The sequence below is a fragment of the Aegilops tauschii genome, chromosome 1 (assembly GCF_002575655.3).
Source record: "Aegilops tauschii subsp. strangulata cultivar AL8/78 chromosome 1, Aet v6.0, whole genome shotgun sequence".
Lineage (NCBI taxonomy): Eukaryota > Viridiplantae > Streptophyta > Magnoliopsida > Poales > Poaceae > Aegilops > Aegilops tauschii.
In genome coordinates, this window is record NC_053035.3 from 497,536,704 (window position 1) to 497,551,009 (window position 14,306).

A 14,306-nucleotide genomic window follows, 5' to 3' on the forward strand; every position below is an offset into this window, starting at 1 on the left:
TGTAATGGTTTGGTACTTGCCAGACAGGTGGGTTGCAGCAAAATTTAAGTTGATTCAGGCTGAATTGAGGTGGACACGATGAAGAACGGAGGCAACTCAGTCGGTGTTTGCAGCTGCAGTTTATGAAGAATGCTCCTTTCTATGCAAGACTTTACGAATGTCAAGTTCGATCATTGTCCTATAAAAAGTTGCCCATCTTTTAGCTTCTACTTCTAAGGTTTCTGCTGCTAATATGTGGCAGCAGGAACACACATCTTTTATCTTCGCACAATTAGCAAACTCTCCCCACTGATCAATGAATTTGGTAGTCAAACTACCAACATCCCAAAAAAACAATTAGCAAACAATTTAACTTTTATGTCAACCGAATAAAGTCACCATGATGTCTTCCCCTCAAAAAACTTAGCAACACAGAAATTATTATGGTCATGGCCTCTATTCTTTCGGTACGTACTGAGAAAACTATTTATAACATATTCTAGGGTTCAGTTTTCAGAAGAGAATCATTTATAACATATTCGAGCATTTAGTTTTCAGAAGAGAATCCTGCCGATCAAACAGGGCCTACGGCTTAAAAGATACTGTATGACCTAGATCTGTTGCATCTAACTTCAGTTCCAACTAGAGACAAATATAACTCCGAACCACAGAGATAACTCTTATCTATCAGGTTATCAACAGGTTCCAGATGCCACTAACCCCTCGCAGTCGTAGCCAATGAAACAACAGAGATGGTCGACCAAATTTTGCAGCAGTGCAGTACAAATAGACAAATCGAATCCAATCACGCAAACGCTCCCTAAGCATACTTAAACAAGAGTTAGTAATCCAAAAGGCTCCTACGCATTCTTCAAGTTACCAGTCCAAAGGCTAACTAAATATACACAGCTACATTAACAGTGGCCTACAATGTCCAGGAGTAGACGAACGGCAACACACGCCCACATATCTTTCCTTTCCTGTGTAAACATCTTGCTGCAGGGAACAAACAAAGATGGCGATGTCAGCGAGCCACTGCGTATGATGATGAGCTGCCAAGATAACTCAAAATGCAAAGAGGAACAACACACACAGCTGCTCCTTGTGCCTCGGTCGGCCTCAGCTGGCGTTGGCCGTCTGGTCGTGCTCAATGAAGTCCATGGCCTGCTCCTTGGACACCACGTTGATGAAGCTCACCCTGTTCTTGTGTGTCACGCCGTAGATCTTGTCCGCGACCTTCAGGATCTCCGGCCTGAATGTGGTGGCTATGAACTGGGTGTCCGCCAGGTCGGCCAGACGCCGGACCACGCCTACAACAGGACTTAAGGAAAGCAGCAACAAAGATTCGGATGGATATTCTCAGCAGCAGCTGTATACCATGTGATTTAGCTTAATGAACACAGAAGGCATTGTTGGGCATGCACCCAGCTAGACAGACAATAGAACATTAGATGTATGACATGATATTATGGAGAATTGAATTCATTGGAAAACAAGCATATGAAAGCTCCTCCATGGCGAGGATGAAAATGCAAAAGAAAGAAATAATTAAAAGGATACTCCCGACAGCCGTTCTGTACTGAGGATCCAGAGCAGCATCAATCTCATCAAACAGGTAGAACGGAGCTGGGTCACATCGTTGGATAGCGAAGATCAGTGTTAATGCCACCACTGTCTTCTGCCCTCCAGACAACTGCTTCATGGACTGAGTTTCTCCCTTGCCAGTGAAGGAAACCTGAAACATGACTAAGCATGAGTCTCCAGACAGACAACCTTGAAGTCATCACCATGGTAATTCAGGAAGAGTTTAATAACTTGGGAACAGTTTTTTTTTACAGGACAGCTTGGGAATAGTATCAGAGCATCATTTGGATTTTTATGATGGATTTAGAATAAAATATGCAAGAATACATAAAAGATCTCTGCAAAGAACACATGCCTTGACTTTCACACCAATATACTTCTCTATCCTCCCTTCAGGATCTGCTTCACGAGGCGCGTCCTCATCCATGTCATCATCGCCAGCATCACCATCCTACAGAAATGGAGTGAGCAAGGAACTAGAAGTGAAAGAAACAGAACCAAAGTTGGTGGGTAAAGCAAAAGGAAATAGAAACCTTTTTCTTCATCATAACCAAGTATCCGTGGCCACCTTGCACTAATTCAGAGAACACTTCGCGGAAGTGCCTTGCAACTCCTTTAAATGTGCGTTCAATTGATTCATCCTTCCTTTGGTCTAAAACTGATATCAACTCTCTAATTTTCTGCAATACCAATCAGTAGATTTTATGAGATTCTAGTCTTAGGACAATCAAAAGGGAAACAGGTTGTACTGATCAAAAAGCTTGCCTCGTCACCAGCATCAAGTTCAGCCCGTCTTCTCTGCAGTTGTTCACGCTGTTCAGTGAAGTTCACATATTGGTCAAGAGCCTTTTGGTTGACATGACTAAATTGCTTCAACTGCTCATTGCAGTCATAGAGCAGCTTCTGTAGCTGCTTCTTGTTTTTTCTCTTGTACCTATGTCATTGGTGAAAAAAACAAGTTAACACAGTTCATAACACCACCTTATTTATCTGCTGAAAATTACTACAGGATAACAAACATAAGTAAACAGGCATTGTGCAAATGAGTTGGGCAGTTTAGCAGCATAAGAAAAATGGAAACATACGTTTCGAAAGCATCGGCAGGCAATGAGCCCAGATCTCGGATTTTCTTCATACACTCATCTTGCTTGACAAGATACGTGCTCCTACTGCTCATCAACTGTTCCAAGTCTTTCGCACCATCTTGCACCGTCTGCTCCAAATTAGCTTCAAGAGCCTGTGTATATGTACATGATACATAACAAGTCAACAGTAGCTATATAAGTTAAAGCCCAAGAAAACATTAAAGCTATATAATACCTTCAGATCATCCCTTTGTTTTTTCAGTTGCTCCATCTGTCTTGTATGGGCATTAATAGCATCAACATTAGCTGCCCAAAGGACCATTTAAGAGTTAAGGGGCAACTCCACCTAGTGCAACACAAAAGGAAAAGAGAAGTCAATCGATATATACCTTTCAGTACTGTCGTCGCCTCATCAAGAGTCCTCTTAGACTCTTTCAATTCTTGCTCCTTTGCTTCGACTTCAACAGGCAAAGTTTTAGAATCTGCAGATGAAATTATTGCTTCCAACTCTTTCTGACGCCTCATAAGATTAGTTGACAAATTGTTCTCCAGTTCTTCCTTTCTTGTTTCAATCTACATAATAGTTTGTATTAGTTAATAATGACATCTCAGAAACAAAAGTATGGTCACAAAATTTTGCTTAAACAACCTCAATGCGACTGTTTTTACACGAGAGGAACTTCTCCTTCAATCTAGTAATTTCAGGATTCAGTCGCGAAAGGAGATCTCTTTCTTCTAAAGTTAGCTGGTCAATCAGTTCTGTGCCCATCTCATCATTTTTCATTGCAATGCCAGATTGGATTTGCTCAATTTGGTTGCGGATGTTCGCGAGTGATTTTTCCTGCAAGGTAGATAATATAAGACCGCATTCCATACACATTACAGCAAGAGTATATAAACAGCAAAGGATCTGCATAATAAAAAGAGGAATCCACATGAGCAATGAAAAAGGGTATTACTAGGTACCTTCTTTGCAAGGGCTTTCTCCAGTGATCCCTTCTGCTTCGTTGCACTGGCAATATCAGCTTTAAACTGTTCCAACTCCGACTTGGCATGATCACGTTCAGCGTCCATTTGCTGATGTTTGGTAATCAAATCCGTAATTTTCTTATCTATATGTATGGGAAGTTAAGAAAATTCTTTCATGTACAATATCTCTCTTGCAGATAAGCAGTAAACATCTAGGAGAAGTTGTAAATTTTTCATCACATATTCAATTATTTAGGGATTGAAAACAAACAAATAGAAGCAAGCAGCGAGATGTCATGAGTTCCAAGAAGCTAAACTTTTTTGAACTGACAACTGACATATACATATGATTTGATAAAGTGTGGTGGATCCCAGATCATTACCACATACATTCTGCAAGAATTAAACCTACGTGGTGTGCATACTTCTTCTGAGTGACGACAATGTGCAACACAGCAAGCAAGGAATCTCAAATTCAAATGTAGAACATAACCTTAAACTACTTGCCCATTGGACCTGTGGCAAGAAGCAGTTGCAGGTGTATATTTAGCTGCAGCAGGCACTAAAAGGACAAAACATGAGGCCTTGCACTAGCCTCGTGCAAGAGAAACAGGAATATCATTGAACTAAAGCAGGATATCTTTTAACTTTTTTCCCACGTTCTCTAGATGTGCCGTCTTTTTTTCAATTTCTGCTTTGTTGTCCCTGATTACTTTTACAAACTTCAGTCTTGAGCGTCTAGAATCATAGAAACCTCCTGTCATGCCACCCTTTTTCGCTACTTGATCACCTGAGGATAACCACAATGTCAACTTATATGTTAAAAGTAATAATGACAATGACAGCTCAAGAGCAAAATTCAGGATTACCATCAAGTGTGATGCAATCTAGACTATTGCTGCGTGCAACTCTGGTCGCAGTTTCCAGGTCTCGGCATATAACTGTCCTACCAAAAACCTAACAGAAAATTCTAAGTTAAGCAGGAAAAAGAACCATATGAAAGCCAAGAAGTACACTTTTGAAAGAAAAGTTATCAGCAAAAACTAGCTTAGGTGCTTGAGGAAGGGAAGCTACATAATCTGGAGGAGCAAGGTTTCCCAGTAAGTACGTACATATGGCATGAACCCTCTACAGAAGTGCGCTAAAGGTAAAAGCATGCATAAAGGGGAACGTGGGAGTGAGTAGTGAACACCTTATTTTTATATTTTTAATATGTCTCCAACATGGCATCCAATTGGAAGCTGAAGATAAATTAGAATGAAATCTTCTGTATCCAAACAAGGATATACTATAAAATAATCTGCGATGTCACTCGTAACTCAAGTGATTTTGCTGGGTGTCAACGCTCCAAGCAAACAAAGCTAAGATGGATACATGCAACAGAAGAGATGATAACTTGAAGGCAGCATTGGTATTTGGTAATGCAGATGAAGGGTAAGAAGATAGATCAGAACTGAGCCTGAACTAAATTAACCAAGGCAGCCCAATAAAAGATGTAGACATCCATTGGAAGGAAAAAATAACAGGAAAGTTTGAATGACACCTGTTCAAAAGCGCGACGATGCTCAGCACGAAACTTTAACTTCTTTAACAATGGAACAAAATCAGAGCTCTGTGGAACATTGACGTTCGGAGCGTGCACTCTATTCAGTGGTATGAAAGTCACCCGTCCACCTTTTTCTCGAGTCAATACCTGAATTATCCTTGTCGATATATCGTCATTTTCAACCACCACATGGAACAAGCTATTCACATCAGAAAATATGGGTTATTCAATAACAGAGAAGATGAAATGAAAGTGAAGAATCAAGACAAAAAAGAAACAGAACAAGACCTATTCCCAGCAGTGACCTCAACAGCTGTAAAAAACTTCTCTTCGCAGTCAACCAGTTCTAACACTGGACCAAAAACTCCTCCAATACCATGGTCCCTGATGATTCGGCTAACAGAATTCAGGCCTCTCCTGATATCCTGAGGAAGAAAACAAAGTTAACACCATCTAAAGATAGCTTTAAGCAGTTCTTAAAGTAAAAAGGAATGCCATAGTATGACAAAAGAGGCACAGCTCAATATTTAGAAGGAGAAGGTCTAGCAATTGCAAAACCAGGTTTAGGGCTATGCTATATACTCCAAAATTCATGAAATCTGTTGCGACAATAAACACAAAGTCAGGTACGACTGATGTAAACCCATGATAAGATATTTTTAAAGTTGTTAAATGTATATAACAATACACCTAAGCCATTTGATTTACAACTATCGTTGCTCTTCCCTCCAACTCATCAATATTCTGCCCCTTACCAGTAACCACAATTTCATACTAACGATGAGGAAATGATACCAAGACCGTAAATGATGATCACAATCGTATGTGCTTTTCGTAACACATGATTTTATGTGCTGAAGTTGCAAGCTACCAAGCATGTCATACAAAGTTTAAGGTTCGCTTTCTTGGCGTGCAAATTTTGAGTCAGGTCACCAGAAGTAGATGTTTATTAAAATACTGCATATGCTCCTTTTACTTGCCATTTTAGACACCAAATCACCGATACAGGTTATGCTTTGCAATTCAGATTTCTGACCATTGAGTTTCAGTAAAACTTTCTTTCTAAAGGAACATGTTCATTAGTCCCCTCGACTCTTAACAACGTTCACCCCCTCCCCCCCCCCCCCCCCTGCTGGTGCCAGTGCCCCCCACCAGGCAAAGCCCGGGTGGATCCGGCGGTGGCGGGACCTTGCTCCCCGGCAGCTTCCCCCCTCGAGCGTGGGGGCTCGACGAGGCTGACGGAGCAGAGCTTCTCCGGCCATCAATGCACAGCACACTCAAAACTATAATTAATAAATACTCCCTCTGTAAACAAATGGAAGACGTTTTATGTCACTAAACGTCTTACATTTGTTTACAGAGGGAGTGTCCTTTTTTTTGTTATAATTCAGTTTCCCATCCAGCAATCATTCACATAGATGCATATCTAAGATGCAATATGCAAGTGTGTACATAGGAATAAGAATGGAATAATTGGAAATTAGTAAGTCAGTAGCAGTCAGAAATGTTAACAATAGAACATGTGGACAACTAAATGATTTCCATACCCCAGGTGTTGCATGGTCCAAACTCTTCTGTGCCTTCACAAGATCTTCCTTTAGCCTATCGATTTCAGCTGTCACGCTATTTTCCTCCTTCCAAAATGATCTGTGAAAATTTATTTGAACTAAGTATATATAGTCTAAAGCTACACATCTTGAATCAAATCAGAAGGTTATGAATGCTAAGAAATGTGCATACTTCCTTTCATCTTGAAGTGCATTTTTCTGCTTCGTGAAGTCATTGTGATTCTTTTGCTTGTCTGCAAGAACAGCCTCTAACTTGCTTGATTCACTTCTCCGAGATTCAATGTGGTTTGTCAACTTATTAATTTCATCTTTAAGCTTCTGACTTTCATCTTGAAGTAAGCTTTCCTGTCATAAAAGCAAAAGTGCAGCCCATGGATCAGCTATGCATCAACAATGGAAATGTGAAAGCTAAAAAATAGGAATGATTATATCTTGACTTGTGGCACTAAACTCATATATCATGACATAACCTGAAATGGATCAAACTACCACCTCTGATCCACAAATGAAGTCATTTTAGAGTTTTACCAGTCAGGCATTTCTAAATTTGACCATCTATAAAGAAAAGAAAATACTAACATTCAAATTATCAAATTTACATAACTAGATATATCATGAATTGAATTTTCAAATTTAGAATTATTTTTATGTGAGGCACCATATTTGCACAGAAATTGATGGCCAGAGTACCATATTGAAGAATGTGTCATGTCCTAAAAGACTAATGCTTTGGACTGAAGGAAGTGATACACACTCTAATGTAGGGTGGTTCAGTGCAGATTCAAGCGAACCCAAGTAATAAGTAGAAGAGCACATCAAAACGAAGGTCAAGAATGAAATTTCAAGTATCAAACAGGTAACTGGTTGAATACCTGCTTTCTATTTGATAAAAGTACACGCTCAAGATCATGAATTTCTTTCCGAAGCCACTCATCTCTGGCAGCCTCATTCTTAAATTGAGTTGCCCTCCCCTGCTTTTGGTACAATATACTCAGCCGCTTCTCGCGGTCCATTATACTATCCCCACAAAATGATGCGTCAATAGGAATATCTATCAACAAGTCGAAAGTATATATGTGTATATTATATTTTACCTTTTTGATATATCTTCCTCTTCCTTCAATTTGGCCGCATGCACCTTACTAATTTGAGCCAATTCAGACTTTGACTTTTCACTTTCTTTCCTCATACTATTTAACTCCCTTACGGCTTCATCCTGCCGATAGATCTTTTAAGTCCGGCAACGAAACAAAGTTACTCAACATCATGAGAAAGATCAAGCATGGCATACCTTTGCTCGTTTTTCACTTGAAATTCTGTCTTTTAAATCTCTCAGATCAAGTTCGATCTGAGAAACTACCTTTAGTGCTTCAGTACGCTTCTTCTCTGCATCGCCCTTTTCAGACTTGGTTTCATTTATCCCTTTAGTAGAGGCTTTTATTTCTTTCTCCAAACTTTTGACCCTCTCACGTAACTCTACCACTTCATTGTCCGCTTGAGACATCCTTTCAGAAATTTGTCTTCGATTATCATCCATCTAACAAGAAATAAATCAAATGTAGTGGGTAGAATAAGCATTATAGGATACAGCAGGATCGATGATATCAGAAAGTTTGGTCTAGAATATCTCATTTCGGAGATAGTGCCTTGCACGGTGGCTAAAAGCCACGGAGTTGATATGCAAGGAGATGTAGCATATATTATGGCATAGCAAGCAAGCAGTGATAGCAAGAGAATGTTTACAGGAGTGTATGGTAAAGCATGTTACAATCTTATAGGCACAGGCATGCTACTGAAGAAATACATGTAACGTTTGGCAAAGGAAATAGAGGATAGCATCCACTGACAATTATTTGTCTGAATAGAACTATGGTAAGATGTTTTTATTTATTTTATTTATTTATCACCTAATTGCTCAGTTTCCAGGGGAGGCAAGACGAAACCAATTTGCATCAATTCACAGGAAATTCACTAACAAGGCTGGCTGGGTAACAGAACACTAGACATGTGTATGAAATGACATTTTTTTTACTATTTTATATTTCCACTGGTTACAAAAACAATCAATAAAATACCAGAGACATTTGCTCAAGAAATGAAATATGAAGAGGCTGTTTGGATTGCGCCAGGGTCCGCCTCAGCGCGCCAATTTATTGGCGGCCATTCCACCGCCCACGTCTTGCCAACAAATTGGTGCTGGATTGAACTAGCAAGGCAGAGCAGGCCAGGGCGTACCAATTATTTGGTAGCCATCCAAACACATACTCTATGCATGGTCAACACCAATATTTTGGATGGGCATCTCAGGGCGTAGATCCAAACAGCCCTGAACTTACCAGTTAACACTACCTTCATCCATCAAATAACAAAATAAATATTTCAAAAATAGTGCCTTGTATGCTCTCTTGAGAATCAAGTTACACAGCTGTTAAAAGCTGCAGAACAGGACACTGGGCTTTCAGAAAACATTTAGTTTTCCACACCAAGTTCGTTGGTCTTGATGAGAGAGCACCACAAGGTTCTTCCATGAGTGATATACAATAGAAAAGATACTCGGGTCATCTGAGTGGGAAATGTTAATGGTTTGTTCATCAAAACTCAGCTGAAGGATCATCTGAGTGGGAAACGTTAATGGTTTGTTCATCAAAACTCAGCTTAAGGCATTCACTCATAAGACAGACTATTAGAACTTGCCTAACAGAACACAATAATACCCAAAGTAAACATACATAACAAAAAGGGCGAGTATTACCGAAGCTAATTCATTTCTAGCATCATTTAGTTCATGGTCCAATATAGTATATTCAAGTGATCTTCTCTGTTTGTCCAGCTGCTGGTACTTCTTTAGTTCCTCCTTCTCTTCATCAAGTTCTCTCAGTCTCTCCTCCAGGTAGCGGACAACTTGATCAATCTGCTTCCTTTTATTGGCTGTTAATGAAGTTAATGGACATGTCAACAGGCCACTTAGAAAGATTATAGAGATACTTTTGGTGATTTAAACTTGCCTGTTTCTTGCATTATTTTCAAGCTCTCCCGACGTCTATCTTCATAAACACGCGTACCACCAATCTCTTTGAGAAGATCCAGTCGTTCAGAATCTTTCATTAGAGTAAGGGATGCAATCTAGACATGCAAAAATTGTCAATATTATATCTGAACAAATCCTGGGAACAATCAGATGAATATTTATTACCTTTCCTTGCTGGACAACATAGTATGGATTAGATCGAGAGAAACCAGCGCTCTCCAGCAGATTCATGACTTCAGTTTTACTGAACAAAACAGCAATAAAAAGTGGAGCTGAGCAAGATACAAGGTACAACACTGTTTTACTGGTTTAGGGCATAAGCCAACATACCTGACATGTTTCCCATCCAAGTAGTATTCATCCTTCTTTGAAGCAACTGTCCTTCGCAAGCGTACCTCTTCTTTATCAACCTGCAGCCAAATTTCATAATTTAGAGGGCTACTGCAAAATCTACGTGCTGATGTGTCGCTCTGGACAAACCGTATAAGTGGAGCAGAGTAGTTTTTATGATGATAATGATATGCATGCACTCATATGGATGATGTGGGTATTGACACTTTTACAAGTGAAATATGCAGCTTGAGACTGAAGTGGATGACTTTAATCAAATACTAACACTTAATAAACTAGAGGACTTACTGGAATACGGTTGTCTGAATTATCAAAAATTATCTCGACAAAAGCAGATACAACTGAGTGTCCAGCACCTTCCTGGCAATGGTTATTCGTATCAAACACCAGTCACCTATTTTAAGTATTCAGATTGATCAATGAAAGAGAAGGCATACATGGAGAAGAGCTCCCCTGTCCTCACTGCGCAGGTTCTGAAACATGTCACTCAGGACAAAGCGTATAGCTACAGCATTCAGCATGGTGAAATTAGGATGGGAGTAGCACACAAGCGTCAATAACCATAAGAATGAATAGTAATTCAGCAGAATCTCATGTTTTAAGGCATTACCATGGAAAAAATTTGATTTGCCAGATCCATTTGCACCAACTGCAACAAACAGTTAAATCAATGTTAGTGCATTAGCAGCACAAAAACTATGTGATGAACTCTAAAGTGGACTTCTATGATACTTGAAACAAATTGATACTTCGGTACTTAACCAAATATGTCATCAGGAAAGGCAAAGAATGGAAATCCCTACCATGCAAGCCAATAATGAAAGCATGATAGAGTTTTAACAGAAAGAAGTGATCACAAGAGCACATTTCATTTATTTAATTTGAACGTGCATGTGATGGCTATGCAAATCTAGAGAACGATGTAAAATGTCAGAGAAACACTGAACAATGACTTGAGCCTTGGATCAACATCTAGTAAGTATGCAATTAGCCAACTACATAAGGATTATCTGGTCCAGGCCCCAGAGACCTGGAGGTGGCTGTTTGACAGGCTGACAGTGACAACACCTTAAGTTACCATGAGGCAGCTGACAAGCGAAACACATGAACCTCAGAACCCTATGGCCAAGTTCATTACAGAGAGAGGAAGATTACCGACTACGTTAACTTTGGGGCTGAAAGGTTCTGTCGAGGTCTCCTCCCTGTAGCTTTTAAACCCTTCGATTATAACCTGCACAGACAGCTCTTACGTCAAGAGGATGAAGCAGTGACATGATAAAAAAATGACACAGGCAAGTCATTCCGAAGCTAGCACAGTTACCTTCTTTATATACATGGCTAAGACGGGGAGAGATCACACCACCATTAATTCCTGCAAACAGAGGAAGATCACTCATGAATAGAGCATCAGGGTGAACTAAAACTCTACAGGCTGGCTGGCAAATGTGCGAGCAAACAACCGTGCTAAGGTGGTGTTCTGGTTTGAAGCTGCAACCGCGACCAAAATTAATGCGGATGGATTACAGTGGTCCGGTTTTTCTGGTAGAATTGAGCATAGCAACTAAGGTTTTCCAAGTTTTCCTGGTCCGGCTCGAACGAATTAGGGGTTGTCATTAGTCAGCATCTCAGAAACCAAAAGCTGAACGAAACAGTCGCAAAATGCCACACAGACCCGTCAGACAGCACACCGCTGCCTCCGATTTCCAGGCACGGATAGATCAATCCAACAGATCAAAGGGCGGCCAGCAACTATACATGACTGCGCCAAGAAATAACTCGTGCAGGGTAAGGAAGCAACAACCCGAAGAGCGCATCCTACTGCACTACACTACACCACACACCCGCGTGTAAACCACTCGTCTGAGAACCCAGGAATTATCCACCGCGAAGGAGCCCGGAGCCGCGAATCGCCGTTCCACCCGCGGCCGCGAGAAGGAGCCCGGAGCCCGCCCGTCAGATTCGGACCTAACGGGCTAGCTAGGGTTTAGGGCGCGGGCGCGGGGCGAGCGTTCGCCCGCGCGGGAGGCCGACGGGAGGAGATGCGGGGGGGTCGCGAGGGGCGCGGCGCGGAGCTGCGGAACCGGGAACCCTAGCTAGCTCGCTTGGCTCAGGCGCGCCCGGGCTTGGCGGTGGAGGGAGGGAGAGAGCCCTGGGGCCTGCCTGGAGGCCCCCGTGGTACGCGCTCGGACCGCGGCGGCTGCTGGCTGCCGAGTACGGAGAGGGGGAGGGGGAGGAGGGATTTACCTCGCCGGAATGGCGGTGGGAGCGGGCGTGCGAGCGAGCTCCACTGGGCGGGAAGCGGAGGCGGAGCGAGCGGGAGGGGGGAGAAGGAGTCCAAGAGGAGTCGTCGCGCTGCTCTGCTCTGCTCCGAAACGAGACCAGAGGAGGAGAGGGCCCAACGTGCACCCGATTCCTCCCGTGCTGGTCTGGTCTGGTTCGACCATTCCGGTCCAGGCTCCCCGTGCCACTCGTCTCCGGCCCTCTGTTTGTTGAGATTCAGATATCAGTTTTTTCTTATTTATTTTTTAAAAGTGAAACCACAAGTGATTCGAATCCAATCAAAGCCGAAATAAAACAGGGTCGAATCTAGATTCTAGAATCTGAAGCAAACAACTATTTTGTGTGAGCTTCGACAGTCATTTCATTTTAGATTTAGGTATCAGATTTAACTTTTGCCAGTGAAACTGAATGTAGAAGTTAAAGCAAACAAGCAATATTTGGATTCAGGGCATTCTCACTGCTATTGCATGAATCATCTCAAAGTGTACTTCAGTGACGAAACTGATTCCGTGAATTGGCTTTGCAACTGAAGTGAATCCATATGTGATTTCAATCCAATCAAACCTAAAACAAACTAGACCGCATAAATCAACTCTGCCAGTAAAGAGAATCCATAGGTGTTTCGAATCCAATCAAAAACGAAGCAAACATGCCCCTCCTCTTGTGGATGAAACATTGGTTCCAAATTCAAATTTGAACCACGTGCTCGAAGACAAAATTGAAAGGATAAGGTAGCAGTACGATGTTGGTCCGCCGTGGTTAGGGTTTCTCTAGAGGCAATTTGGGAGGCAATCGCGCATGCATAGGGTTTCCAAAACTCGTGGGTGACTGTTCTCCGACGGCGACGGTGATTGCGGCAGTAGAGTCCATGTCTGGTGGCTAGGTTAGGGTTTTCTCTTGAGTGAGAAAGTTGGTTTGCATGTGTGAGGAAGAAGGCATTAAAGGAATCTTTTTCAAGGACGCACACCTCGAGAGATCTTTTGCAGGTGCAAAGCCGCTGGAAGAAACTATCGAACTGGATGAGAGGGTTGGTATTGGCAGAGAATGAAGCCTGGGGATTGATCTTTGAAGAGCCAGAGAGGGGTCTAAACGTGAACTATAAGTGGGTGGCGGTGGGGAAGCTAGGTTTGCTCGCCACTCCCGCTGGACATCCATGATTTGGAGAGGGCGATGCAACATGCATGGGGACTCCATCGCGAGGCTCGACTTCGGGATCTGGGAGACAATATTTTTCATTGTAATTTTTGGTGGTGAAGGCTATGGAAGCATGTTCTACAAAACAATCCCTGGCAATTCGATTTTCATGTCATGATGATGGAGGTTTTCGCCGAGAAAACCCGGCCCGCCGAGATGAGTTTTGACATGACCGAGGCATGGGTGGGGGTTAAGGATCTCCCGCTAGATAAATGTATAGAATATTCAATAAAGCTCTGAGGAACTGGTCGGGAAAGGTCACTGGAGTGGTGTGAAAAAAGATGGATCGGCGAGAGGGAAGCAACTCCGAGTGCGGGCAAAGTTCTCTATGTTTGAACCTCTCACTAGGTTTTTTTCTTCATTCCTTATCACAGGACAAGATTGGGACGTGGTATTGTTGGGGAACGTAGTAATTTCAAAAAATATCCTACGCACACACAAGATCATGGTGATGCATAGCAACGAGAGGGGAGAGTGTTGTCCACGTACCCTCATAGACCGAAAGCGGAAGCGTTATGACAACGCGGTTGATGTAGTCGTACATCTTCACGATCCGACCGATCCAAGTACCGAACGCACGGCACCTCCGAGTTCAGCACACGTTCAGCTCGATGACGTCCCACGAACTCCGATCTAGCAGAGCTTTGCGGGAGAGTTCCGTCAGCACGACGGCGTGATGATGGTGTTGATGATGCTACCGACGGAGGGCTTCGCCTAAGCAC

The 14,306-nt window shown here is 42.2% G+C and overlaps 1 protein-coding gene across 2 annotated transcripts; it reads right to left on the reverse strand.

Annotated features, from left to right (window-relative positions):
- Positions 1-718: 718 nt before the first annotated feature.
- On the reverse strand, positions 719-12,571 carry LOC109742683 (structural maintenance of chromosomes protein 3). 2 transcript variants are annotated; one of them, XM_073502742.1, is made up of 30 exons: positions 12,355-12,571; positions 11,432-11,482; positions 11,266-11,341; positions 10,721-10,759; positions 10,548-10,615; positions 10,399-10,470; positions 10,090-10,169; positions 9,925-10,003; positions 9,737-9,854; positions 9,484-9,659; positions 8,023-8,268; positions 7,826-7,947; positions 7,604-7,748; positions 6,904-7,076; positions 6,711-6,810; positions 5,452-5,588; positions 5,161-5,362; positions 4,487-4,574; positions 4,254-4,407; positions 3,615-3,762; positions 3,298-3,489; positions 3,038-3,221; positions 2,884-2,954; positions 2,649-2,800; positions 2,329-2,497; positions 2,097-2,243; positions 1,919-2,014; positions 1,540-1,714; positions 1,073-1,289; positions 719-975 (listed from the first exon to the last, which is right to left on the reverse strand). In XM_073502742.1, the coding sequence occupies exons 2-29, from the start codon at positions 11,444-11,446 to the stop codon at positions 1,099-1,101; spliced, it is 3,615 nt and encodes a 1,204-aa protein (XP_073358843.1). In that variant the 5' UTR covers positions 11,447-11,482; positions 12,355-12,571; the 3' UTR covers positions 719-975; positions 1,073-1,098. The 2 variants fall into 2 exon arrangements, with proteins under 2 accessions (XP_073358843.1, XP_073358842.1); XM_073502741.1 differs by having other exon boundaries at positions 10,548-10,759.
- Positions 12,572-14,306: the final 1,735 nt, after the last annotated feature.